Source organism: Xiphias gladius, chromosome 2 (genome assembly GCF_016859285.1).
Source record: "Xiphias gladius isolate SHS-SW01 ecotype Sanya breed wild chromosome 2, ASM1685928v1, whole genome shotgun sequence".
In the NCBI taxonomy this organism is placed as follows: domain Eukaryota; kingdom Metazoa; phylum Chordata; class Actinopteri; order Istiophoriformes; family Xiphiidae; genus Xiphias; species Xiphias gladius.
In genome coordinates, this window is record NC_053401.1 from 15,629,256 (window position 1) to 15,655,086 (window position 25,831).

Genomic DNA, 25,831 nt, shown 5'->3' on the forward strand with positions numbered 1-25,831 from the left:
TAAATATTATTAGTTTCATTTAATTATTAGCATCTTAATAAATAGAATCATTATTAATGACACTGGTTGCAGCCATAATATCAGTAGTGGCGATGAGTAACAATATTGACTCCAGGATTAATATTAGTAGTATTATGTTAGATAGTAGCACAGGTAGAAGGAATACTACTTGTAATGGTAGTATTGTTAGTTGCAATAATGACAATATTAGTACTATGTGTGTTGACAATAATTAAAGGATAAGTGTGGATTTTTTTCAAGTCTCTCTTAATGCAATAGTCACATGTCTGTAAGTACACTGTAAGAGTCAATGGGTGCTGTAATTATTCCTCCTGTCAATACTGGCCCTGATACTGGCCCTATAGTACCAATGAAAGAGAAAGGGGACAAAATCTGCTCTTCTCGTTCTGTACAAAAAATGCTGCATAAAGCTTACGAGAAGCTAATTCGAGGCTTTGGTTCTAAAAAAGGCTACCTTCGGAAGTATCCGCTGAAGTTGTCTAACTCAGACTGCTACCATCATGTTAGCTTTAGCTAAAGTTTGGAATGCATTTTTTTCACAAAAGGACAACTGTGGATGTTGTTAAATATCTCTTCCATACTTTGCACTAGAAGGGAGTTACTTCATCACCTGTACGAATAAGTGAAATATGACCGATAACTCTTTTAACGTACGTGTGGTCAGTATTGTATTAAGAGTTTTGAAAAGAGCGAGAATAGAATAAGAGATAGATAGAGATAGAGAGACAGAGACAGAGACAGAGAGACTGTGACACAGAGAGAGAGAGAGAGAGAGAGAGAGAGAGAGAGAGAGAGAGAGAGGGAAGGGCATATTAGCTGAGTAAGTACTCTCAGAAGAGGTAGGACGTCGAAGTGATTTTTGATGACAGAAAGGGATTCTGCAGTTTGATAACTCGTTCCACCACCGAGGGGCCACATAGGAGAAGAGTTTGGATTGAGATTTGCTGCCTTGCAACAATGGCATGACTAGTCGACATTCATTTGCAGATTGTAGAGATCGAGAAGGCTGATACACCTGAATTAGGGATCTCAGTTAGGTGGGAGCTGTGCTAGTGGCTACTCTATAGGCAAGCTTTAGTGACCTGAGCTTACTGTGAGCAACAAGAACATTTCAGGGCAAAATTACTTGCCTTCCTTAATAGAAGGTACTCAACCAGTAGTAGTAGAGGTAATAGTTGCTGCAACAGTAGTAATAGTAGAGTTAGTCGTACCAGTATTAGTAACAGCAGTAGCACTATTAGTAGCAGTAAAATACCTCATTTATCTTTTTTTTGCTGATGTTCCTCACAACACTGCCTATTAGAGACCAAAAGACATTAAACTAGGGCTAGGCCATGGCCCTGGTCACTGGGTGGTGACAGGCTGATGACAGACCTGTACTGTCTGTGGATCTGCTCTAAAAGGCCAATGGTTAACCCCAACCACCAGCTCCACATCTTCTAAATCTTTAAAACATCTCTTGCATGATAAAGACAGTAACATCACTGAAGACTCGTAGCACTTAAGCGAATGTAGCAGCACACATTAAGGTGTTATTTATTGTTTTTATATATATATGCAAAACCTGGCTTCATTCAAAGCTGGAATAACTGAAAAAGCAGGGCGCAACATACTCATACACAAAAGATAAGCAAAAATAATGGAATCTGTTTATATACAATTTACAAAATATAATAAACTTTATATAAAAAAATGTATATATTCATCTATATTATGAAACTGAAGCTGTTTCCTTAAAGAACAGCTGTTAATATGCTCCTTGTAGTTTCTGCAGGAACTTCTAATTGTCTATTACATTCACTCGTTGCACATTTGAGAAGTCCTTTATTGCAAAAGTGTCCATTTAGTGAGGTAGAAATTTTACTTTTTGGTCGTCCTCTTCATGAAAAACAAGAGCAAACCAGAGCTCAGTCACTCAACTAAGTGCTCATTCTGCGCTGTGGCAAGGGGTCAGTACTGCTGCTGTCAAACGGCTGTACATAAACGCTGTTGCTCTGTTCTGATGCTGAGTCCTTGGTGAGACTGTTTTCCTCGTGGTCTGAATCAACGTCTGGGGCGGCATAAGGGTTCTCATACAGAGTTCTTCCATTATGCGTCACTGACAGGGGGCCAAAGCCCATGTACAGGTCCTGCTGAGGCCTCCAGGGACCTTTCCCGAATGTTCCTGAGTATAAAAGGTGCGAGAAGAAGTCACAACAAAGCATGAAGAAAATCTGGAATGTTCGAAAAAACTGATTAACTTCAGACCTACCCATGAAGGTGTTGTAGGGAGAAAGGCCCTCATGAGGTCGGCTATAGTCGTTCACATCTCTCTCCTCCACGGATGGTTGGCGGTCGTTCTGCTGGTGGGAGGGGCCATGATGGAGATTGGCATTGGGGAGCTGCATTAGGACAGTGGAGGAGCAGAGGTCAAAATGCTCAGACAGGAAGTAGTCCCTCCTTTTAGAGCTGGTCAGGCTGCCATTGTAGGAGTCAATGCAGACAGGCATTTGGTCGATGGAACAGCCTGAAATTAAAAAAATGGAAACGATTAGTTCCTTTACAGAGTGTGAAAGACAAATTCAACACATAACAGATGTACTTCACGTAGACTTGCGCATAAAGTTCTTCATCAAAAACCAAATAATGATCTAGGAAACATTTAACATTTGACGAAACAAGCTGTACAGACCTGTGAAGACCTCTGATGGGTTAGTGGAGTATGTGTTGTCTCGGCGAAACAGTGAGCCTATTGGACCTTGATAATGGCAGAGCAGAGGATCGATGGTTGCTTCCATGTCTGCTTCACTTCCAGTATCCAGCTGACAAAGACCTGTATGGGTGAATGAACAGTATCATTTATAAAAAAAACTTTATGTTGCAGAAGTACTCAATTTTAAGACTAAGAAGAAAGGGCAGGTGTTTTACCGTTCATGTCTTTAGGCTGCAGGTAGAAGCCACTAATTGATGACGGCATGTATTGATGGCTGCTGCCACTCTCTGATGGGATGTAGCCATCCTGTCGGTCAGCCAGCGTGCCCTGCGAGGACAGGTAGCTGGGAATGTCGGCAGGCAGGTTGGTTTCATCTGTAGCACAAAGACATAAAGTTACATCAGACACTTTCATTTGTATAGTTAACAGAATGCCAAGAGAAAAATGGTAAACTCCAACCTAGAAAAGGCATCATGACTTCACCTGTGTTGGTGACGCTACAGTCCTCATTCCGTCGTCGGGTGTGGTAGATAATGACCACCCAAACCAGTGAAGTGCCCACTACGCAACAGACTACAGCTATGATTACGATTCCCACTGTAGTCCACCCATCATCATCCGATCCTGCACCACCCACGATGCCGACACCCACGCCTCCCTGCATGCCAGGGTCACAGTTGGGATTCGATATGACAGCCAGTCGAATGTTGCCCCTCTCTGTGCCAAGCGCATTGGACATCTCACAGGTGTACTTCCCCGCGTCAGCCTCAGCTGCGTCAACGATTATGAGGAGCTGGTTGGCAGCTGCGAAAAAGTGGCGCTCGGTCACCACCAAGGGGCTGTCATCTTTGGTCCAGTTCAGCCTTGGGGGAGGGCTGCCACCAGCAATGCACTGGAGGACGGCGGTTTCACCCTTGGCCACAGTGCGATCCATGAGGGGCCGCAGGAAGGAGGGTGTTTCTGTCAAAGGAATGGATACCAGTAGAAATAAATTAGTTTGACAAGAAATCTTCTTCTTCATCTTCTTCTTCATCCAGTCGTTTGTGCAATCTCAAAATGAAGAGTTCCTTTTGATATTTTGCTATGACCGTGGCATTTCTCACCTAGAACAGTAAGTGTAGCATTTGCAGATATGGCTCCAGCTGTGTTCTGAGCTGTGCAGCTGTAAACACCGATATCCTCGGTCTTGACATCCACTATGAAAAAGACGTCATCCTCTGGCATGACGTGCATGCGGCGTTCACGGGCAGCAGGAAAATCGGTACCTCCGTCTTTTTGCCAGGCAATCTGAGGGGAAGGGTGACCAATAGCAGCACATTCCAGCCTGGCTGTTGCTCCAGCCCGAATACTCAAGTCCATGGGCATTTTAGTGAAGGAAGGAAGCACTGGAAATGGGAGAGATTGTGAATCTTTTTAGATTTTGACAGGTACTTTAAGGATTCTGTAGATAAAGACACGCCAAACAGTTGGTTTTTCCTATCCAAACTTACTGTTGACAGTGAGCCTGGCCTTGGTAGAATAAGATGATCCAAAGTGGTTGGAGATGACACAGTGGTATTTCCCCTCGCTGGAGAACTCCACATTACGTAGCTGCAGGGTGGTTGTATACTCCGTCACTTCTGTCTCGCCTCCTGCTCCTTCTTGCACTCGCAGGTGGGCCTGGTTGTGGATCTCGGCGTCGTTAAGGACCTCGTTATCTTTCTTCCAGGCGAAGGTCATGGGTGAGTCACTGGAGCTGGCTGCCGAGCAGACGAATGTCACATTGGTGCCCTTGAGGGCTGACCTGGTCTCCGGCTGAACAGTGATTTGAGGCTTTGGGAAATCATCTGGGCAAAAACAGGAGGGAGCATTTAAAATTGTCATACACTCTGAAAGTCTATATTCTAAAATGTCAGTCAATGTGTTCAGGTCTACATTTCTGTTTGGTTTTGAAATTGGGGGCAGATGAGGCTCTGACGGGAAGAACTGAACTGAATTTTTTCCGACTTAATTCTCTCTGACACTAACAAGGGAAGCAAAAAAATTTAACTTAGTAAATGTCCATAATGTTGCCTGCATGAAACTCATTAGTTCGTCAAAGAGGAAAATACTGAACAATCTGGGTCAGATTGTAAATGGAAAACCTGCCTTGGATAAATGGCTGTTTTTGAGGCGTTATGGTGTGTGTGTGCAAAAGGCGTTTCACCAAGTGAATTCATCACTCACCACACACAAACTCGTCTCTGCTGACGGCAAACACGCTTCTGCCTTTCAGCATCTGCGGGTGGGCGCAGCTGGCATTGACGCATGGCAGGAAGGTTTGTTCTGCCACCCAGACGGGAAGCCACTTCAGCTGGCAGTCACACAGCAGGCTGGATGTGTTCAGACGCCTGCCAGGGGAGAAGATACCAGAATTGTTTAATTCACTCTGTATTAATATAATTTCAGATGGTTGGTTGTTTCTTGCACATATCACGAGGTTAAAATATAGCTCAAATGTAGACAACAGTGGAATCAACACAGGAGGTGTGTTGGATCTAAATCATACAAAGACCTAATGTTTTTTTCCTATCAGGCATTAATATGATTTTATTGAATTTTATTATCACATGCAAACTGTAGCCGATAGAGAAAACGGATAGACAAACTATTTGTTTTCTTGCTGAGCATCAGATGAGACGATATACTGATACCACTCTCATGTCTGTATGGTATATATGAGGTTGGAGCCAGCAGCGAGTTAGCTAAGCAGAGCACAAGAAGTGGAAACAGGGATGCAACCAGCCTATGTAATGTAACATAATTTATGGTTTTTCGGGCAATTATATCTCAATATTCTCATCTAACTTGGCAAGAAAGTGAAGAACCACATTTCCTGAAATGTCAAAATATTCAATTAAAAATAGGTGGCAGTGGCAAAAATTAATCACAGTTATATGCAAATTTATTTAAACGAATTTATATGCAAACTATTTGTTAATTTTGTACTGGAATTTTTAAAATATAAATTAGAGACATCACACACTTGTGCAGAATTTACTCACTCACAATTCCGTCAGTTACTATAATCCACCGGGTTTCCCCTGAAAACATTATTCCCATGTAAACAGTGCTTGAAGCAAAACACTAGTTATGTGTATGTAACTTCTCTAACACACAATCCATTAAGTTGGAATAATTTCGAGAAAATGTGAAGATTCCCTTGCTTAGATTGTTACTGGAAACTATCCTTTAGTGTAAGGTGACAAAGGAAACTGTGAACCCGTTATTAAGAGCAAAATAGGTGCTGTTTGGTGCTGACTTGCAGGCCACAATGAGTTTCACATTGTCCTCTGTCCCAAATCAACACAAAAACAATAACTTAAAATATCCTTGAACGGGATCCCACTTACAGCTCCTGCAGGTTCTTCATCTGAGAGAAGGCGTTCGCTTGAATGGACATGATCGCGTTATTACTCAAATCTCTGTGGAGTAAAGAAAAAAGAAATTACGACTGGTAAAATCCCCTCTGAGAGATGGCAGCAGTAAAACTCTGTGCAGCCGCTTGCTGTGTTAATCAAGAGAGGCCCGACTCTTGTCTGCTTTCAGCTCTGGCAACGGCTGGGCAAAATCTAATTAGAATTAAATGCTGCTGTTGTACACTCGCACACACAATCCTCTCCACTTGCTTTGGTGATCGATATAGCCTGGCAAACACGTAAAGATACTAATGGCAGAATTCTTTCTTGATTCCACATCAAAGTTGAGGAATGGGAGAAGACAGTTTGGGTGTGTGGCTCTAACAAACAGTCTCTGTGTCTCAGTGTGATTCACCCTGCTTAGTTTACAGCTTGGACTTTTTGAAACAATCAGTGAAACATGAGGCTGACTCACAGGTGCTGCAGCGCGTCCAGGCCAGAGAAAGACTTCTTGGTCACAGAGCGGATCTGGTTTCCATGCAGAAATCTGGGAAAACGATAAAGTTTGATCAATTTCATTAAGTTCCATTAAGTCACACATGATAGTGGATATGAACTCACAGTTTTTTCAGCTTGTCCAAAGCAGAGAAAGGTCCATTCATGTCCTCGATGGTCCAGGAGATTTCATTATGTTGGAGATCCCTTTCAGAGGAGGACAGACCGTGTTGTAAAAAATCCACAGCCATAAAACAACTGCACTTGCAATGTTAATAAAACTTTACTTGGCTTTACATTTCGTGTGAGGAGGAAAATATTTAAGACTTTAAAATTATATTCAAGGCGACTCAATGCCTTACAGGAAGTTCCTTCTTGGCCTTTGTGGCACTTTTAAAAGCCTGCAAAAGCTTCTCTTTGTCGCATAGGGAAAAAAAAGTTTACAAGGAAGTGCTGCATTATAACATGTTCTGCATTTTAAACGTAATTTGTGGGGATAAATATACTCTTCATGCAATTCAAACATGTATGTGAGTTACCCTCAAAGGAAATGTTGCCAGAGGTCCTCCATTCACCATCAAATACATCATGAATCTGAGATATTTAACTATGGATTAATCTGTGAAAAAGTAACAATTTTTTGTAAAGCCCCCTACTTTGGTTAACTCCAATCAAATTCCTCATTCACTACTTCTACTTTAGTTGCTGATTCCCCAGGAAGCCTTTCAGCAGACTCCAGAGATGAGTTTTGACAGCTATTTTTCTGTTATTATAACCTGTAGAACTTAGCCTAGTTATAATGTAAGTGTTTACTGAATCCCAGCTAGCCAAATGAAACTTCTGACCCAACATATTCCTGGGTCCTCGGTCCAAGTCTGGCCCATATACTTCCACATTGGGTTTGATTCCGGCTGTTATCCACCAATGTTGGCTGACAGCCAGGAAGATTTTCTGTGTGTGTGCAAGAATTGGTCCTAATGTGGAAGAAGCATCTGACAGTCATGCCATATGTGGGCCAAGGAGCCGGGTGTATATTGAGCCAGAAAAAACAAATTATGTGGCCCAGGTATTCATCAGAATAATTTGGCTAGCTGGAATGGAGATTCACACATCACTAAAATAAAAGTGGCTGCATCCCCCAAACTAGTTCTTAAGTAGAGATTAGTTGTTACTAAATATTTACACCCAGTAACTATGAGGTGTCACTGCTGTTTAGCTAACTGAGCTAGCTACCTGAAAAAACTAACGTCAGTTTGTTAATAAATTATCTTTTTAGATTAAAGGTTTTGGGTAAGTTTTTAAATTGCATTTCGCAAAAACAACATAATATACCTCAAATTACGAAATGTTATTCCAATAATGTTAAACTACAGTAAATTACCAAATAATCAGTAAATTTGATCATAGTAATGTCAGGTTAGCATAATTAAATATTTCCCCACTCATTCTAAACTGTATGGGTACTAGTACTCTAAAAAACACCTTTCACTTCTTTCCCTCTTCATCTAAATTTGTCATAACTCTAGCAAGCTAACGTACGTTGTCCTAGTTGATTCAGTTAACTGCCTAACAGCTACATCTGGCAGATAGTATGTACAGTTTAGTAAAAACGAATTTCTATGTAAGAACTAGTTTGTGTGGTGCAAACTGTTTTAATTTAGTGATGTGGAAATCTTCATTTATGTTATAATGAGGCTAAGTTTAAATGAAGGAATGGCTGGTACAACTGGCTCCTGGTCTAGTTTCTACTACTGTGGGTACAGAAATAGGTCTCTCTGCCTTTGCCTTTTCTTTAATGGATTCCTCCCTGTATGATCTACGATCATTACGGCAAAATAGTGGCTCTATAACAAGCCCTTGCTCTTTGAATTTTAGGGAATGACATCAAACTCTAATGATAACTCTTGATGTTTACTGTTCAACATGTCTTTGCTATCAAACTCTATCTGTGGCTGCTAGAAAAAATATGGAGACATTTATCCTGCTATCCACAGGAAGAAACATACACTAAACAGCTAAATACCCAGTGTTGGAATAAAAAAGCCAAGAATTACCCAGAGAAATTGCCTCCTTTGATCACTCAGCTGCTCTAATGCTTTCAAACAGTTATTTTCCTCCTCAGCATGCCTGGTTATGGCTGATTGATATTGAGGAAGGGTGTGTGCATGTGTATATGTGGTAGGGTAGGGGTGGATTTAAAGCCCTGAAGCAATTCATGTCCATCTAGATGCACACCTGCCCTACAGTGACCGTAGCAGCACACGTTTGGATCCAGTTAAAACAGTACCAAACCAGGGGAAATGATGCGAAGCCTCTCTGTGGGAAAGGGTGAATGTGGGTGTATGATGGGGGGGTTAGAAGGGGATAAAAGTTAGGATTGATGGCGAAGGTGGGTTTAAAGAGGCTGGGTGGAGCAATAGAGTATTTGTATGTACAAATTATGTTACTGTTAGCTGGAACACATCCTTTTATATATTTTATTGGTTTTATTATTACATTTTTCATAATTTTTATTTCTCATGTGCATTAGTCTCAAATTGTTTTACTATTTACATTTGTAAATTGTTACAATTTTTTTTGTTCCATTATCAACTTGTGAGTCATCTGTAAAGCACTTTGAATTGAGCTAACTTGCTAGAAAGGTACTTTACAAATAGTTGTGATAGATTTAATTGATTTTAACTTTGTTTAGATCAGCATATCAGTGTTTCCAGTTGCATTTCCATAGTGGTCCCAATGGGAAGTAAAAATCCCCAATTGAATGAAAAATTTTCTAGTTACTGATTAGGCAAAATCACCTCTGGATCAGTCATACACCAGGGAAGAAAATAATGACGAAGAAACTTTCAGCTTGAGTGTAAACTGTGTCCTAACAAATTCAATGGCCCTTTGTATTAAAAAGTTGAATTTAACTTACAACATCTGCAGGTTGGAGAGGCCACGGAAAGCTCCGTCTGCAATGAAGCTGACATGGTTGTTTCCGATGTGGAGCTCATCCAGCAGGCTGAGGCCTACAAAGCTGGATTCCTCCAGTCTGGACAGATGGTTGGAGGAGAGGTTGCTGTAGGACAGATACAGAAAAAACAACAACATGAAAATAGTGCCCAAGGTGTCTGGAAAGCACACAAATACACACAACCATCACCTTCGCTTAATATCTCAGACCTCTTCCCACATCATCCTGTTTAGACCTCACACAGATTGCCACATTTCGCACCTCTTTGCTCTTACAAGAAGATATACTTTGCCTCCAGAGCACTAAACTACTTCCAAGATCACTGTTAAAATTCACTGATTTAATCTAAAGGTTACAATCCGTGACTGTGATTTAATTTTATGATGACCTTTATTTTGTGTGAGTTTGAGAAAATCAAAATGTGCAACAAAACGGAAACATTGAAACAAACAACTCAGAGCAACCGGTTTTTAAAGTAAACTCTGTTGAGAACACATCAGATAGTTGGGCAGGTTCCCAGCTGATGGGGGCTTGTTTACTGTCAGGTTCGTGTGATAAGAGTAAAAGAAACAGGGGGAAAAGAACAGACAACCTATGTTTGAAAAACGCTCCAGACACTGCAAACACTGAAATGACCGCTACTGTAGACAACAGCCACAACAAAGGAATTTTAATCTGCTTCCAGGACTATGTGTTGATGGCTGGGAAATCAATCCTGAAGTCTGAGGGTAATGTAGGAAAGGGAAGAAACTGCAACCAATAATGGAATTTCCAATAGGAAAAATAAGAGGGAGTTCCACAGGGCGATGTTTAGGCTCAAGTGACACCAGAGCAAAAAGGGGCAAAGGGGTCTATAATATTTTGGCAGTAAGTTAATGTTGCACTGACTGGCAGAAAATAAGAGACCCTGCTTTGTCTGTCTGTCTGTCTGTGTGTGTTTGTGTGTGTTTGTGTGTGTGTGAGAGAGAGTGTCAGTGGCGATGAGAGGAACTAGACTGTGAGGAAGGGCAGGCGGGAGTGCCAGAGAAGAGAAGAGGGCAATGCACAGAAGTATTGGGAATTCAGAAATGGAAAGTGAGGAGGGAATACCAAGAGGGAGGGGAAAAAAGAGAAAGAGGGTGCAGAGGGAGGGGAGAATAAAAAGGCGGCCTTACAGCTCGCTGAGCTTCTGGCAGAACTCCCAGGCGTCAGGTCGGATCCTGCTGATGGCGTTGTGGCCAAGGTGGAGCTGCTGCAGAGTCAGCAGGCCGTACAGCCAACCCTTACTCACCTCCGTCAGGTTGTTGTAGTCCAGCTGCCTGCAGGCGCGCACACACACACACACACACACACACACACACACACACACACACACACACACACACACACACACACACACACACACACACACACACACACACACACACACACACACACACACACACACACACACACACACACACACAATGAGATTTTATACAACATTTAGAAGAAAATAACATGATGCACATCACTTGTAAAGTTCCTTACAGGACTTCCATGTTGCTGAGGCCCCAGAAGGCTCCATCCATAAGGCGACTGAGGCTGTTTCTCTGCATCTTGAGGGAGCGAAGAGCATGCAGACCGTGGAACGTTAGGCCCTCCACCCTGCGAACCCGGTTCCTGCTCAACTCTCTGAAACACACACAGCAAACTCAGCATCACATCACAAAACGATGCAGATGTAGGGGCTGTTTTTAAATTGATGCTGTGAACACCTGGTATTTTACACAGATGTTTTGTAGTGCATTTAAAACATAATTTTAGAAAATCTTAATGTTTAATTTTTTTATATAAACCCCCAAAATGTACAGTGTAAAAGATTAAAATAAGCCTCTAAACCAGCATTCAGACGATCTAGAGACCCTAAAAATCAAAGCTCCACCAGAATGGTGGCACGTGATATAAACCGGACAAATGTTGTTTTCCTAAAATGCCCAAACTCTACTGATTTTTCAACAAATTGGATCAATTTTCAAAGGTACAATGTCTATCAGCACATAATAAAAAAATTTGAATTTGTTTTATAGACAACTTTATGAACTTTCATTTGGGTATATTACTCTGAGCTATATCCTCAACTTTTAATTTCATTGAGAAGTTCTGCTGTACTTCGAAAGAATCGAGATTATGGCATTGGATGCAAAAACAAGTATTTCTTTGGTAATTATCATGATTTGAAGTAATGATTTTGATATTGCATAAATGCAGCAATCCTACAGATGCTGGAGATTGGGCAGCTGGAAGATCTTGGCTGGGATGGCGGAGAGCCGGTTGCGGTTGAGCCGGAGAACCTGCAGACTGCTGGACAGGTTGGTGAAGCAGCCTGTCTCTAGTGATGAGATCCGATTATTGTTGAGGAACCTGAAACAGAAAGATTTAAGTGTACGGTTAGTTTTAAAATGTAAAAGGCACAGATGAAAAACTGCATTACAGCTTCACTGACTTTGGAAAAATAGGGGTGGTTTGTAGCATACTTTCCAGGAATGTTTTATTTTGGTGATGCTACAAAAATGGTAAGATGTATATAGGCAATAAAAGGCATTTTTTCATGTTGCGATAAAAGTAATGGTTTGTTGTGGGTTGCTGCTCATGACTAAAACCACTAATAAAAAATACTCTGTTCAGATTAAACATTCTCCTTAAGATGAATAATTAACCACTTAAAAATGCACACACATCAGTCACAAACAGAAATGTTACACTCACAGGTTCTTGAGGGGAAGAGCGGGGAAGGAGTTGGTCTTTATATCCATGATGTTGTTGTTGCTGAGGTCGAACGTTTCCAGAGCGAGGAAGGGCCTCAGCTGCTCCACAGAGATCCTGGTGATCCTGTTGTTTGCTCTGAAAATACAGACAGCATCGCTCCAATAAATGACAAAAATACTTTGTATCTGACTATTGGCACACACCAGTTTCATGTTTCAAGATGTGAAAGCAGTCAAGTCCCTCAACTAGCCTGTGGTATTAAAAAATGACAAACTAAAAATTACCACCCAGTCTGAAACTGTCAGTGTTTTTGTTTTTTTTTTGCTGATGCTGGCATGCACATTTCACAAATAGTTCAGTATGATCAATTCTGCTGCTCTTCACACCAAGTCCAAACAACCTTTCGGTTTAGAGATGTGTTATTTTCTTTATAAGGTAATTACGAACAAGGTGTTTAAAAAAAACCTGCCAATTACTTGGCTGATGAATACCATTCCCCTCAGTGAAAGCATGCCTGGGCAGAGGCCAGCAATTTCCTGTACTGCACGCCTCCTAAATTGCAGTGCAGGGACTGCTTAGTTATAAACAGAGTCTGTACAGTGCCTTCTTTGTGTATGAGACTCAACATTTTTTGGGGGGGGGGGCAGTAGAAATTCCCTCCTATGTACCAGACTACAGACCTCGTTTTAAGTATTCATGCCAATGGTTACAGTCCTCCCACCAGCTACACCTTACTGACCAGAGAGATGTTAGTTTTTCTGATTCATTTTTGAACAAAATTTGAAAAAAAAAACACTGCAGACTGTTTTAAAATTTAATTTTAGTTTTTGATGTGGTGTCATTAATATTTAATTGTTCCAATCTGTCAGTCAGCAGTGCACAACAGTGCAGACTGCTTCATGAGAGTGGCAGCTGTCATGAATAGAGCAGAATTGATTAGTCGATCAACAAAAATTAATCATCAACTATTCTGATAATCGATTAATTGTTTAATTATTTTTTCGCCTTGGGTTTTAGTAAATTTTTAAGGCATTTCTACAATCTTCTGATATTTCATAGACCAAACTAGAAAATAGCAGATTAAGTGATAATGAAAATCATTGTTAGTTGCAGCTCTAGTCATGAATGGTATTAAAACGCCTCCAAGAAATTGTCTCAAGTAAAGGATGATTTCCGTCTTTTAGATCGGCTTTCGGGGTGAAACCGATAAAAATAAAAATAGATAAAAATAAAAATGTTACCTCTAAAAGACCCTATTTCAACTGTTTTGTGAGGGCAAAAAAATTCAAATATTTCCTTAAAATGATCATTGTAAGGAAAAAATGCATGTCATATTGAAAAAAAGCTGTTTTTAACACTCAGGACGCAAATCAGGTATAATGACCTGTCAGTTTACACCCAGAAAAAGCATCGGCTCTAATCTTGATCTTATGTTCCCTTTGTCCAGCTGAGGCTGTAAGTAAGCGTGGCACCACACAATGTGCGGTAACACTGAAACAACCCTACATATAATTTATATAGAAACAAGGTTCTCCATTTTGAAAAGTGCAGCACATTTAGGTAATTCTGAGTTTAGAGTTTGGCAGGACTATGGGGCAATGCTGGAACAAAACCCGCCAGAGGTTGTCTGTTCTTAGGCCTTGATGCTGTGCCAGGGACAGACAGTATGCTGGGGGGCTGGCAGGTTGGGTTGGGGACAGAAACTACACAAAGTGTCAAACTTCCCCAAATTATGAATCTGAGATTTTATGAAATAATTAATTTGAGGTTTTATGATGTAATGAAAGAGCTCAATGAATTTGAATATAATCAAATCACTGTTGGATTAAATTCTTATATTACATGGAGTTTGGTGTGGCATGCCTGTGCTCAATGATAAGGTCAATGTGAAACTTCATTTGTTTCTGCAAAAAAACTCTTTTCTTCACCATTCTGAAAATATGCCATGTTTCTAACGGTCTAAAACGCTACAAATACTAAAAAATTGTTAAGAAAAAATACATTGCCTCATTGTCTACAATAAAAACAACACAGGCAGCTCTTCTGTTTGGAGATTTGCAGAAGGCTTTCCAAGCACCACAGCCCCAGGTCCCAAACAAAAGCACTGTACACCGCATATGTATCTCAGTTTTCATGTTCCCCTGACTGTTTGCTGAGAGGAGGAGGGCGGCCTGGTGAGAAAGAACCAGTCTTTCCAGTTTCTCTCAGGGGGAAAGTGGAGCCATGGAGAGGGGCTGGTGCACACTTCCTGCCTGAGAAGGAGGAGATGGACCCTGAAGTTTATCTACTGGAGGGTATCAGAAATCTGGCCAAGTAATTATTCCATTATCAGCCCTCTCAGATTCATTATAGTTATTTTGCAATAAGAAACATCTTCCATAGTGCACCTTAAAAAATAAGTAAACCACAAACTGACGCTGTGAAACTGCATGGCCAGACAATTTCAAAAACTTGGGCCTAAATATAGCAAACCCTACTGTTTTCCCTTTTTCCCCTCAACATCTACACTGCCAGTCAGTGAATACTCCTCTGTCTTCTGCATACACAAACAATCTCACCATTGTACACTTTAATTACGCACACTTCAAATTTGTTCATCCAGTTTGCTATCAGATAACAAGATTATGGACCCATTACGACTGTGGTTGCAGGGCTTTGCTGCTTTTCATGGAAGTCAATAAAAGGCTAATCATGTGTCAATAACAGCCAGAGGCATTGATAAAATATTTACTCATTAAACTGAGGCAAGTAGCAGTAAGACACAAAATAAATGCTGTTGAGCCAATGTGATCCCAACCACAGAAAATGTTTCCTATACATAGAAAGTCTGTATAATGGTCTTTTTGGATAGTTTTCCAAAGTGGTAAAATTTGCTAACTTTTAAAAAAAAAAGCATGTTACCAAACTCTTAATTTGCATGTGTTTTCAGACTTTTCAAACTTTCTAAAACCTTGAGTGCATAAAATGTGACTGTAATAAGTGTGGATATTTTCGTTACAGGCCTATTACACCTGCCAGTACTCTTGAGAAAACTCCACAGTATTTTTGGCCTCAACCACCATCAAATTGACCACATTTACACACTGAAAAGGTATGTTGGTATGTAAAAACCTGAGATCCAGGCTGAAGTTTTTTTTGTTGTTGTTGTTGTCCACTAAGCAGAAACTAATTCTTTTCATGAGGTATGTTATTTAAATGGAAATTTGCTTTTTAGAAAACTGTCTTGCTCGTAGAGTAAAGCGTGCGTGTTTTTGTGCATATGTATTGTGGTGCGTTTGTGTGCGTGTGTGTGTGTGTGTGTGTGTGTTATTTCCTATTGAAAAAAGACCAGAGTTTTGAGAAGCCATCTGATAACTCCCCCTCTCTGCAGCGGCGCCTGTAATGAAAACCAGGACTCTGTTTACTGTTGAGACGCCATATTAATCCCTGAACATATCACTCAAATAGTTGATCATCTTGACACGTTGGTTCCCTGTCAGGGTGGAGAGAAGCAGGGATGGTATTAAAATGTGAAGGACCTTTATGTACAATGAGAGAGGAGCTGTAAAAATCTTGTTGAATCATGAGTATTTCTGCCACCTAAAATACCAGAAAACATCAAATAATGCATGTTAAAATGCATTGGCATTCAAATTTTTCAAAATTTGGCTTCATTTTTTTTGTTAGTAAGCCCTCTTTACTGTGGTGTCTCTGTACTGCAGCTCATAGAGATCACCTCTCAATCAAAAAATATAGGTGGGGCTCTTCTTTTCCGTCGATGAAGCGTTATGTAGGTGGTGATCTTTTTTCCAAGTCTGTTTAGCTATGGTTGCTATTCATAATCATGTTAACTACCTGGTTCTTCTTCTTCAAAGAACAAAAAAATGTTAAAAACTGTCATAAGCTTGAATCTATTGATTAATGGATCAACTGAAAAGTAGGGTTATTTTTAGTCAATAGTCAAAGCAACTATGCCAAATGTTAGCTGGTTCAAGGTTTTAAAATGTGAGGATTTGTTGGTTTTCTCTTTTGTATATCATTGCAAACTGAATATCTTGGTTTTATATTGATGGCTGGACAAAACAAGGCATGTAAAGAAATCACCTTGCAATTTTGGAAATTGTGAAAATAATTTTTTTAACAGACTAAAAAATAAATTGATTCAATCAAAAATAACCAGCAAATTATAAAAATATTCATTACTTTCAGCCCTATTTAAATCCCTGCTGGACACATACAGTATTTATTTATAAAAATGTCATGGATTATTCCTATTCCTCGCTACTGTTTTGGTTTGTAATTCTCATCTTGAACAAAGTTCCCATTTCCATGGACATACCAAGAGGTTAACCTCCTTGTATACCTAATCACACCTGTAATCTCCAGGTCATTTCTTGAAACCCCCAAACACATGCAGAGGGATTTAGCAGTGGTGGGGTTTACCCCAACTATAAATTCCTGGGAAATTGTTCAATTAATTAAGATGATCACAACTCAATTACTACCAGCTGCAGGGTTACTGCTGTTTGTTTTTACTCTGAGCTGCAAGGTCAAAGAAGTTGGCGAGAGCTGCCGCTATGTCTGACTGGATGTTTGAATAGGTGGTATTTGATACCCCAAAGTCTTTTTTTTCTTCACTACCCGCCCAGCTCGGAGAAACTAAAGGAGGGGGATAAATTCTTGAAAAATGTTCCACTGGAAGGAAAAAAAAACAAAACTACACTGCCTAATCTTTAGAAAGAGGGCAGTAGCCAACACCAACAGTGTGAGTGAGAGTGAGGACAAGTGTGAAACACATTATGTTCCTGACCTCACCATCTGACAATAGCTTAATGGCAAAATTTGATCATCTTTACTCAGTGTTCACTTCATTCTTGTAAGGACAGACTAGGCTTTATAGAAAGTACAAAGTTTTCCTGTTACTCAGTTTTGTGTCATACATTGTGACATTTGTTGGTTTTAAAAATAATATCTATGTGAGTGTGTTTAGGCAGAGTTAAAATGGATAACACAAATTCAACCTGGAAAAATTTAGCAAAAGAACTTTTTCAATAAACGCAGCTTAGCTAAATTTGAATGCATATTTGAATGACAAATGAGAAATTAAAATCTAAATATAAATGCCATTAATGTCTTTTTCATAAATGACTATGATATCAGCCATTTTGCAGGATTAGCATGATACTGTATCTTACTAGCTTGTGGCTATTAGCAAGAATAGCTAGTTAAAAATATGTCAAAAATGCCTGGTGTCTGAGTGTGTAAATTTATCCACTATATAGTGCCTTACAAATTTGCTGCTAAAAATCACAAAATCCAAAGCTCAAATTTTGTGAAAACTACAGCTGTGCATCTACATGTCAGTGATGACACAAAAATTATTATCTGCTCACTACTGTCCATAATGAATGCGTAAACAAGGGGTTGATTTTTGAACTCAGTTTAGTATACTCCAAGGTATTGCTGCTATTGCCTTACGAAGGTAGTGGTGGCTAATGTTTGCTAATGCTAGCAAAGTTTAGGTATATAGTTTTATGAAACTAACATTACTAAGATACTTCGATGACTTTATAAGTCTTCTATATTTGTGCTTTTGTTACACTAAATTTTAGTATTTAACATTATCCCAAAACTATCAGTTGTGGGCAGCTGTGATTCAGCAAAGGTTACATAACTTTATATAGTGTAGTCTTTTGCCCTTAATGGATATATAGTTTAATGACACGGAGCATTATGATTATAATTCTTAGAACTCCTAGCTAATTAAAACTCAGGGACATTAGGTAGCTGACGTAAAATTAGCATTGGCTATGACACAAACTATATACTTCCTGTCATTTTCACTGAGCATATTAGTGCTACTTGGCCTAGTAGTAGTGCATTAGCTCTGAGTTTCATGTTATTCTGTGACTACATGTTCTCTAATTACTAAAAGTTCAATCTGGACTGTGTTGAGGAAGAGTTAACATGGATTACACAATTTTCGGTAAACCAAACTGAACAGCATCGTCAAATCAAATAGAGAAATTATGGTTTGGAGAAAGTCCGGAATTTTAAAAGTGAATCTGTGCAGGAACTCTGCACTTATTCCAGAGTTGCTCAAGCGTACTTGGACAGCAAAGATAGCAGTTGTGGAAGATGACTGTGACGTCTTTCTAACCATTAAAGGAACAAGCCATGTAGCCATTCATCCCAGGTGTTTTTTTGTATGTGAAACAAATAATGAAGAAAATAATATTTTTTGGACAAATCAGAGTTACCATGTGCAGCAGGAAAACTTGCAAAGATCCACCTCAAATAATGCATTGAAATACAACAGCTAAGGTTTTAAAAGCTTGCCTTAAACAAAAAGACCATCCTGCCCATCTTGCTCTGTTGCAAACCCTGCGGCTGTCACAGAGTATCGTGTCGGGGCTTGATAAGGAATACGCCTCATCTAGCCAGGATACATTCTTCCACAATAACTTCACATCACTTGGTTTCAGAGATTCATGCCACAGCAAAAAAATAAAATCGTTGAGGTTTCACACCCTAATATCTGGTGTTGTTCTGAGAGTACATTTATTACAACAATATTCCAAAGGTAAAAGACTAATTGGGATGAAATATGACAAGTCAAATGGTTTTTATTGAATTTATCATTAGGAGTGAACTGATAGACTAAGGTATTGTAAAATTTTCCAGGTGTTAAGAGAAACTACCTTGTGTCCAGATTGACCACCATTCATTTCTGAGTCCCTTAAAGGGTCACACAGAACCATGTAATCCTTCCACTGAAGCTACAACATAAAAAAACAAATTTGGATTTTTGTAATTTTACTTGACAGTTTTTTTTTTTCTTTTCAGCGTCACTGCCTCCAGGTTAAAAATACACCACCAGAAGCAAAAGCCACATGAAATTTTTTTTCCATTTCTGTTGATGGCATTTGTCTTTGAGCATGTGACCCGTCTAGGGCTGGCTGCAATGTCTGGAAACCAGCTCAGCCGGAAGGCTTGCTCTTTAGAGCGAATGAAGGGGGAGGAACCACTCCCCAGCTCACTACTTTATGCAGCAAAGACAACCCTGGCTGAGGCGTACCATCCAGACTGGGCAGAGACTCTATGGAGAGTCAAGACAGGTGTTAATCAGACTTAAGAAGGGTTTTACTTACAGAATGAGCGTTGTGATGTTTGAAGCATAAGGGCCCAAATCAGGTATTGCCTCAAGTTGATTATGGTTCAGTTTTCTGTTTACATTGGGAAAAATAAATTGTTTAAAAAAGGTTTGTCAAATGTGGGGCAGTGATGGAAGCTGTTTTTTTAAGATTGAGAACACAGGACATACTTACATTTCACCTAGATGTTGTAGTTTGGAAAACAAAGTGCTGTCAAGCACCTGCAATTTGTTATGGCTCAGGTCCCTGAGAAAGAAAAAAAGCAAAAAATATGGGAAAAGTATACAACATGGAGCATATTTTTCAATTGCTGCAGTCTTCCATTTGGATCTACATAGCAAATATAATTACATACAAATTCTCTGTGCTTTTGTGCCTTAACACTGTGAACACATTAAGTGGACCAAAGTAAAGACACTGTAATTAAACTGTAAGGTTTAGAGAAATCTTGCAAGATTGATGGTGATGAAATGACACGGCATGGTTGGGAAAATAAACAACGGTAAGATTTGTTACCGACATACTGCCGCAAACAGAAAACTTGAGAGAAACCTGAATTCAGTTTCAGATACTTTCACCTAAAGCCAACTTAAAGTCCAATGTCAATATCTACATTTTTAACAACTCTTTAAAAAGCAATGTAACTAGTTCAAATTTTAATCGATTATCCAGTTTCTATGACTGGGTGTGACTTTGGTTTCCACCTGCATATAAATTCAGGATGAACCTCTGACACAATATTGTCAAAGTACTTTTCTTTAAGGTCTTCTTGAGAAACATCAGAGCCTGTCTCAGACTGAACTGATTGTGCATGAGTAACATTTCAAAGCAGCAGAAAAAGTTCCAAAACAAACTGCTTTCACATTCGAGTCCAAAAAAGGACATTTTGGGGTTTTAAGTTAAAGGTCTGGTATGGGCTTTCCATCCCTTCTTTATAACACAGAGGAGAACAACCATGCCAAAACAGCTCACTTCATATCCAGGCCTCTAATGAGAAGTAAAGCCAAAACAGACAAGCCCATAAGTATCTGGGGCGGAAGCTTTTGTGCTGAAAGGGGGCCGGAACCAGGCGAGGGAAGTAGATAAAAGTGCTCGAGTCGAGGTTTCAGTACTGGCCAAGGCTCTGTCCAGACCTCTTTTCTGGTGTCTGGACTTTCCTATTTTGACTTTAGCATTTACAAAACTTCAAACGAAATCTAACAGTATTAAAACGTGTATTTTTATAAATGTTTGTATTTATTATATTTATTTTCTGCCTAGCTCTTAATGCAATTTGGAGTATTTCACCTAAGTACAGGACCCCAGACTAATTGATACAATGTATGTATTGATTAGCCATTACCCATGCATTGATGTTAAAGGGTTTATATCAGAACTCCTTTGGGATTTTGCACATTTTTGCAGATTAACATTTGTACATTAAGAGGGATGTGTATGTGATGTTTATTGTTCTTTTATTGCCTGTTTTAGTCTTGCATAGTACTTGATTAGTCAAACTTGACTGAGCCTGGTCCAGCAGTGAAACTTGACTGAGCCTGGTCTAGGAGTAAAACTTGACTGAGCCTGGTCTAGGAGTAAAACTTGACTGAGCCTGGTCTAGGAGTGAAACTTGACTGAGCCTGGTCTAGGAGTCAACTGAAGCAGACTTGGTTACAGCTCACTGGGGGTGAAACTCTTGTATTTGCTGCCTGATTTGAAAAGGAGCCTAAAAAACCAGCTCAAGGTGTCTGGCAAGCGAAGCCTCCTGCGCCATAAAGTGGTAGAGTTATTGACTGCAAATGATCAACGCTGTGGTTCCAGACATTTTTTAACACCCCCTCACCCCTCTTCCTCCTCCTTACCTCCCTCATCTGGAATCCATCAAAGAGCTCGGAGAGGGGGCGGAGAACCTAACAACTGGTAATGTACTCACAATGCCGGGAAAAGCAAGAGGGACACATTTCATACATCTGATGAATTTACTGGGGACTGTTTACTCACCCCCCCCCAAAGTATGTAGCCGTGTGTTGTTGTTATAGTTCGAGCACTGGGGGCCATATGGGAAAGGTGTCCTATCATACTACCTAGATAAGCCCCCTGAGGAGCCCTAACACTTCTACTTCCCTAACAAAGCAGGCACTGAACAGAGCAAGATAACAAATCGTGCTGTATACAGGCTACAGCCTGTATCTGCTCGTCTGGTGAAAATGTATTGCACAACATTGTTATCAGAGATTAAAAAGGGAATAAATGAGCTACTCTTTAGGCCACAAGAGCTGTCATTAATGCTTTAAGTTATGATAACAATGGGACGTAGCAGAAGATTTCAAATCACGTTCCATAAATATTTTTTCAGAGGCAGAAAAAAAAACCTCATAGGTTGGGTTACATATTCATGGATTGAGCCATAGATTTCTATTTTAAAGACTGCAAGTTAGTCAAATAGCTAATTAAATGCCAAAGAGCCAACTTTGGCAAAAACATAAATAGAAGGGGTATTTGTGTCTTTTTAATTTATGACATTTATTATTTTTGGAAGAATGATAAACTGTAGCTTACTGGCTTACAGCTATTAGCTACATTAGGAGGTTAAACCGTTAGATAAGTAGCTAACGTAAATTGCTGTTTGCTATAACACAAACCATTAGAATCCCTGATATAATCTACCCCTTTTTGTGCTTTCTTGTCCTTTTCATTTAGCATTAATGTTACCTGGTCAAATAATTGTGATTCTTTAGCTTTGAAAAACAATGTAATTCCTCTAAAAAATGTTTTGTATAACTTCAACTCTCAAGGAAGTCCTTATACCCCTCCAGAATGGTTTATGTTTCTATTTTGAAATAGGCACATTCCTAAAATTTGTAGCTAACTCTGTAATGTCAGGTAAGTAGCTAACATGCCAGTAAATTAGCATAGGCTATGACACAAACCCTAAGGATTCTTATTATCGCCTACCTCCTCCGCATTAATGTTACTTTAAAATAAATGTAATTCTTTAGGTACAAAAACCATCCAATTTCTCTGATAAATGTCATAGTAAAACTATCAAGGGATTCAGTATAACCCCTTGAAAGAAATAATTGTTCAAAGTCAAATTTCTCTATTGACTAAAATGTATTTTACCCTTCACGCACATATTGTTTTTAAGCTGAACCCACTTTCAAGTCTCATTCTTAAACCCAAAAAAGCGAGAAGGCATTAAATGTTCAGCCTGTTTCCCCCAGCTACCTGATATTCATGGCTTAATCCTACTCCTCGTGCTCCTCTTTTTTCTCCGTCCCACTTTCTCCTTCCCCCTTTTCTTTCTGTGAGTTTGTTTCGACCTAATCAAACACGCTCATCCTTAATCAGTACCATCCCTGGGTTTGGAGTTGCTAATTCAGCAGAAATAATGGGGTACTGGAAAACAAAGGGTTGGGTGGTTTAAGGGGTTTAAGATGTGCTGGTAAGCCACTCGTAAATTAGCATGCCAGAGTGAAAAGAATTTTTCCCCCCATGTGGAACTTCTTTTTCCGTTTTCTTTGGAAGGCCGGCCTTGGTTATGAGGCTCAGGCTGGGTCTGTTTTCTCTGGCAACATCAAGTTTCCAGAGCAGCAAATTTTAGAAAGAGAAAAACTAAATTCAATAGCAGGGCAATAGCTTCAACCAGGCACTTAATCAAGCACTATAGTCTAACACAGGATAATCAAAATCATGTACTCCAGCTTGACGCAGGGAAATAAAAATCCATTAAGAATAAATATCTGTAAAGTAGAACACACCAAGGAACATGCCATTAAAGTTGTTTTTGGTGTTTCAGCTCCAGCAGGCTTGAGGCCGATCTCAGCCTTGATTCAACTTATGGAGCTGGTACACGAACAGCAAAGTAATGGATATATTTCTTTAGGAAACAGTCCAATGCTGCACACAGACTGCATCTGATTTATGCTTTTCAGGCTTTGAAGGCCTCAGGGTCCATGAAATTTAAATCTGAAGACTGGACCAACACCAAAACACACCAGTTTCAATCACTGCAAGTGCAGATGTGACCATAACCACATTGTCAGACCATTCTAAAAATTATGAATGGCCTCTAGTTACAATTGTATGTACTATGGGAAACCTTTTTCGTATTCCTGACTGAATCAGATGTGCCAATTTCAATCAAATTAAAGCAAGTCAATCAAGTGTTTTCCTTCTGGAATACCATATTCATTATGTGCTTTACAACCCATTCCGTTTTCACTATGACAGGAATGTGTATCATCCCATCCGTGTTTAAGGAAAAAGTAAACTAAACCTACTTATTCCTCAAAGTGCAACGGTGTGAACGGATATTAAAATAAATGAATGATAAAATTATATGATCCCATACAATAATAAGGTAGACAAAGGCTCTTTGACTGGACTCACAATTGAACTGTCCATTCTGGGAACGTGTCTGGAATTTGGCCCCTTTTCAGCCGACTGCAGTCCACAAGCTCCCCAAAACATGCGCAGGGAGGGGGACAGGTCCTTATGTTAGCACCATATCCACGCTGTAGTATCAAAAACAGCAGAAAAACCACGGCAAACCTTGCAAAACTGTGAGGCTGCGTAGAGGGACACATTTTTTCTGGCCACCCAAGAAAACACCCGTTTAGTTTTATCTTCAGCGGAAAAGTGAGAAAAAAATATCCCAAATTTGGTGCGGTTTATTAACACAGTAGATCCTTATATCCAAACCCTTGTTGTTCTGATGATCGTAGGTGTGAGATATAAAAGAAAAACGTTCTTCTGAAACTTGCCCATTCCTGTGGAGTAACTTTCCTCCGCCGCTGCTGCTGTTGGGGGAACTTGTGCAGTACAAGATCCCCACAGCTTAGTGTGAGCACAAACCAGAGGTATGTGAGGGGAGGGACCACGGGGGGTTCTGGGAAATGTAGTCCATATTGTTGAATCCGGCAATTTCGGATTAGTCGGGATAATTTTAGTAAAATTAAGAATTTTATCTCAAAATTACATATCTGCCTTTGGAAATTCATTTTTAATTGATTAAGACCCAGTGTGTATTCTCTCTCTCTTTATGTCTGAACTTACTTTCAGTGTGAGTAGTGTAAATAATGCAATCCAATACAGAAGGCTCTGTAATACCGGCAGATTACTACATATACACATTTAGCGATTTTTTTCTTCAACTTCAGGTATTTTACATATGTACCTGATTAAAGTTTCGACAGTGGAACTTGAGTACATGAGTATTAATATTTTGGTATATTATATATATAAAATCCACTATAGGCCTATCTCGGTGGGAAAGGTAGTTTTAACTCCACTATGTTTAGTTCACAGCTGAAGTTACAATTTTGCAGGTTTAGAATTAACCTTAAAAATGACATAAGTTTGTCCATATTGCTGTTGTCTGGAAAACATCATATATTTCTACAATGTTAAATGATGAGAAAATCTAAAAAACTCATCAACTAATTTAGAGTCCTCAAAATCTGTAAAATTGAAAGTGAGATTTTTCCACAGTAGAAACAGTATGGGTTACTGAAAAGTCCCTAATACAATATTAGAACATGTAACATGTAGAATGTATTTAGAATCAACTCCACTTTAACCAGCTGCAACATTACTGCTTACATTTTGATCTATCAATAATTCAGCCTTTTGAAAAATACTATTCCTTACCACTTTCACACATTATGACACCTTTAATATTGGATACTAATATCTAAAGTGTCAATCCTTAAGGTTTTCATGAAGTCAGACTGCATTTTTGATACAATTTATAGTCAATAGTTTTTTTTGCATTAGCCATTTGAAATATTTATATTCAGTAAATAGCTTTCGATATAGTTGTTTTCATCATTAGTGGTGGACCGCCCTGAATTCAAATTGCTTTTCTATGCATTTCTAAAACATATGTTTTTTTGGTTGTAAACATTTACACCAGTTGGTCCTAAGTAGTATTTCTGACAAAGACGCTGCTCCAGGAATGTTGGCTGTAGAATTAGGCTATACCACCCTTTGTGTTACCATGGTGACCACAGGTGTTGCTAAATCAACCAGGACTAAAATCTTAAAGATTAAAACTCAAAGTAAAATTTGGACTGTTACTTGCGATTAGGGCTCAACTAACAATTCATGATACAACAATCTGCCAATTATTTTCACTATTATTTGATTAATCATTTGTTCCATGAAATGTCAGATAATAGGGGAAAATGCATATTATAATTTCCCAAAGCTCAAACTACAAATGCTGTAAAAACCCAAAGATATTCAGTCTGTTATCAAAAGCACTGAAGAAAACCAGCCATCTTCCCATTTATGAGCTGGAACCAGTGCATATTTTACATTATGGCTTAATAAAAAATCAGAAACTATTAATTGATTTCATAAAGAGCTGTTCATTAAGTTTCTGTAACAGAGCATTTTTTTTACTGGTCTTGTTAGTTTTACTTACGTAATGGATCTGAGTACTTCT

General features: G+C 39.3%; 1 protein-coding gene across 1 annotated transcript; it reads right to left on the bottom strand.

The window, feature by feature from the left end:
* Window positions 1–1,528: 1,528 nt before the first annotated feature.
* lrig3 (leucine-rich repeats and immunoglobulin-like domains 3) lies at window positions 1,529–24,236 on the bottom strand. Its single transcript, XM_040149756.1, has 19 exons — window positions 23,773–24,236; window positions 19,576–19,647; window positions 19,399–19,473; window positions 12,269–12,403; window positions 11,780–11,923; window positions 11,051–11,194; window positions 10,696–10,839; window positions 9,503–9,646; window positions 6,712–6,792; window positions 6,566–6,637; window positions 6,085–6,156; window positions 4,919–5,082; window positions 4,204–4,539; window positions 3,817–4,098; window positions 3,197–3,673; window positions 2,929–3,087; window positions 2,693–2,833; window positions 2,273–2,527; window positions 1,529–2,185 (listed from the first exon to the last, which is right to left on the bottom strand). The coding sequence occupies exons 1-19, from the start codon at window positions 23,967–23,969 to the stop codon at window positions 1,941–1,943; spliced, it is 3,339 nt and encodes a 1,112-aa protein (XP_040005690.1). The 5' UTR covers window positions 23,970–24,236; the 3' UTR covers window positions 1,529–1,940.
* Window positions 24,237–25,831: the final 1,595 nt, after the last annotated feature.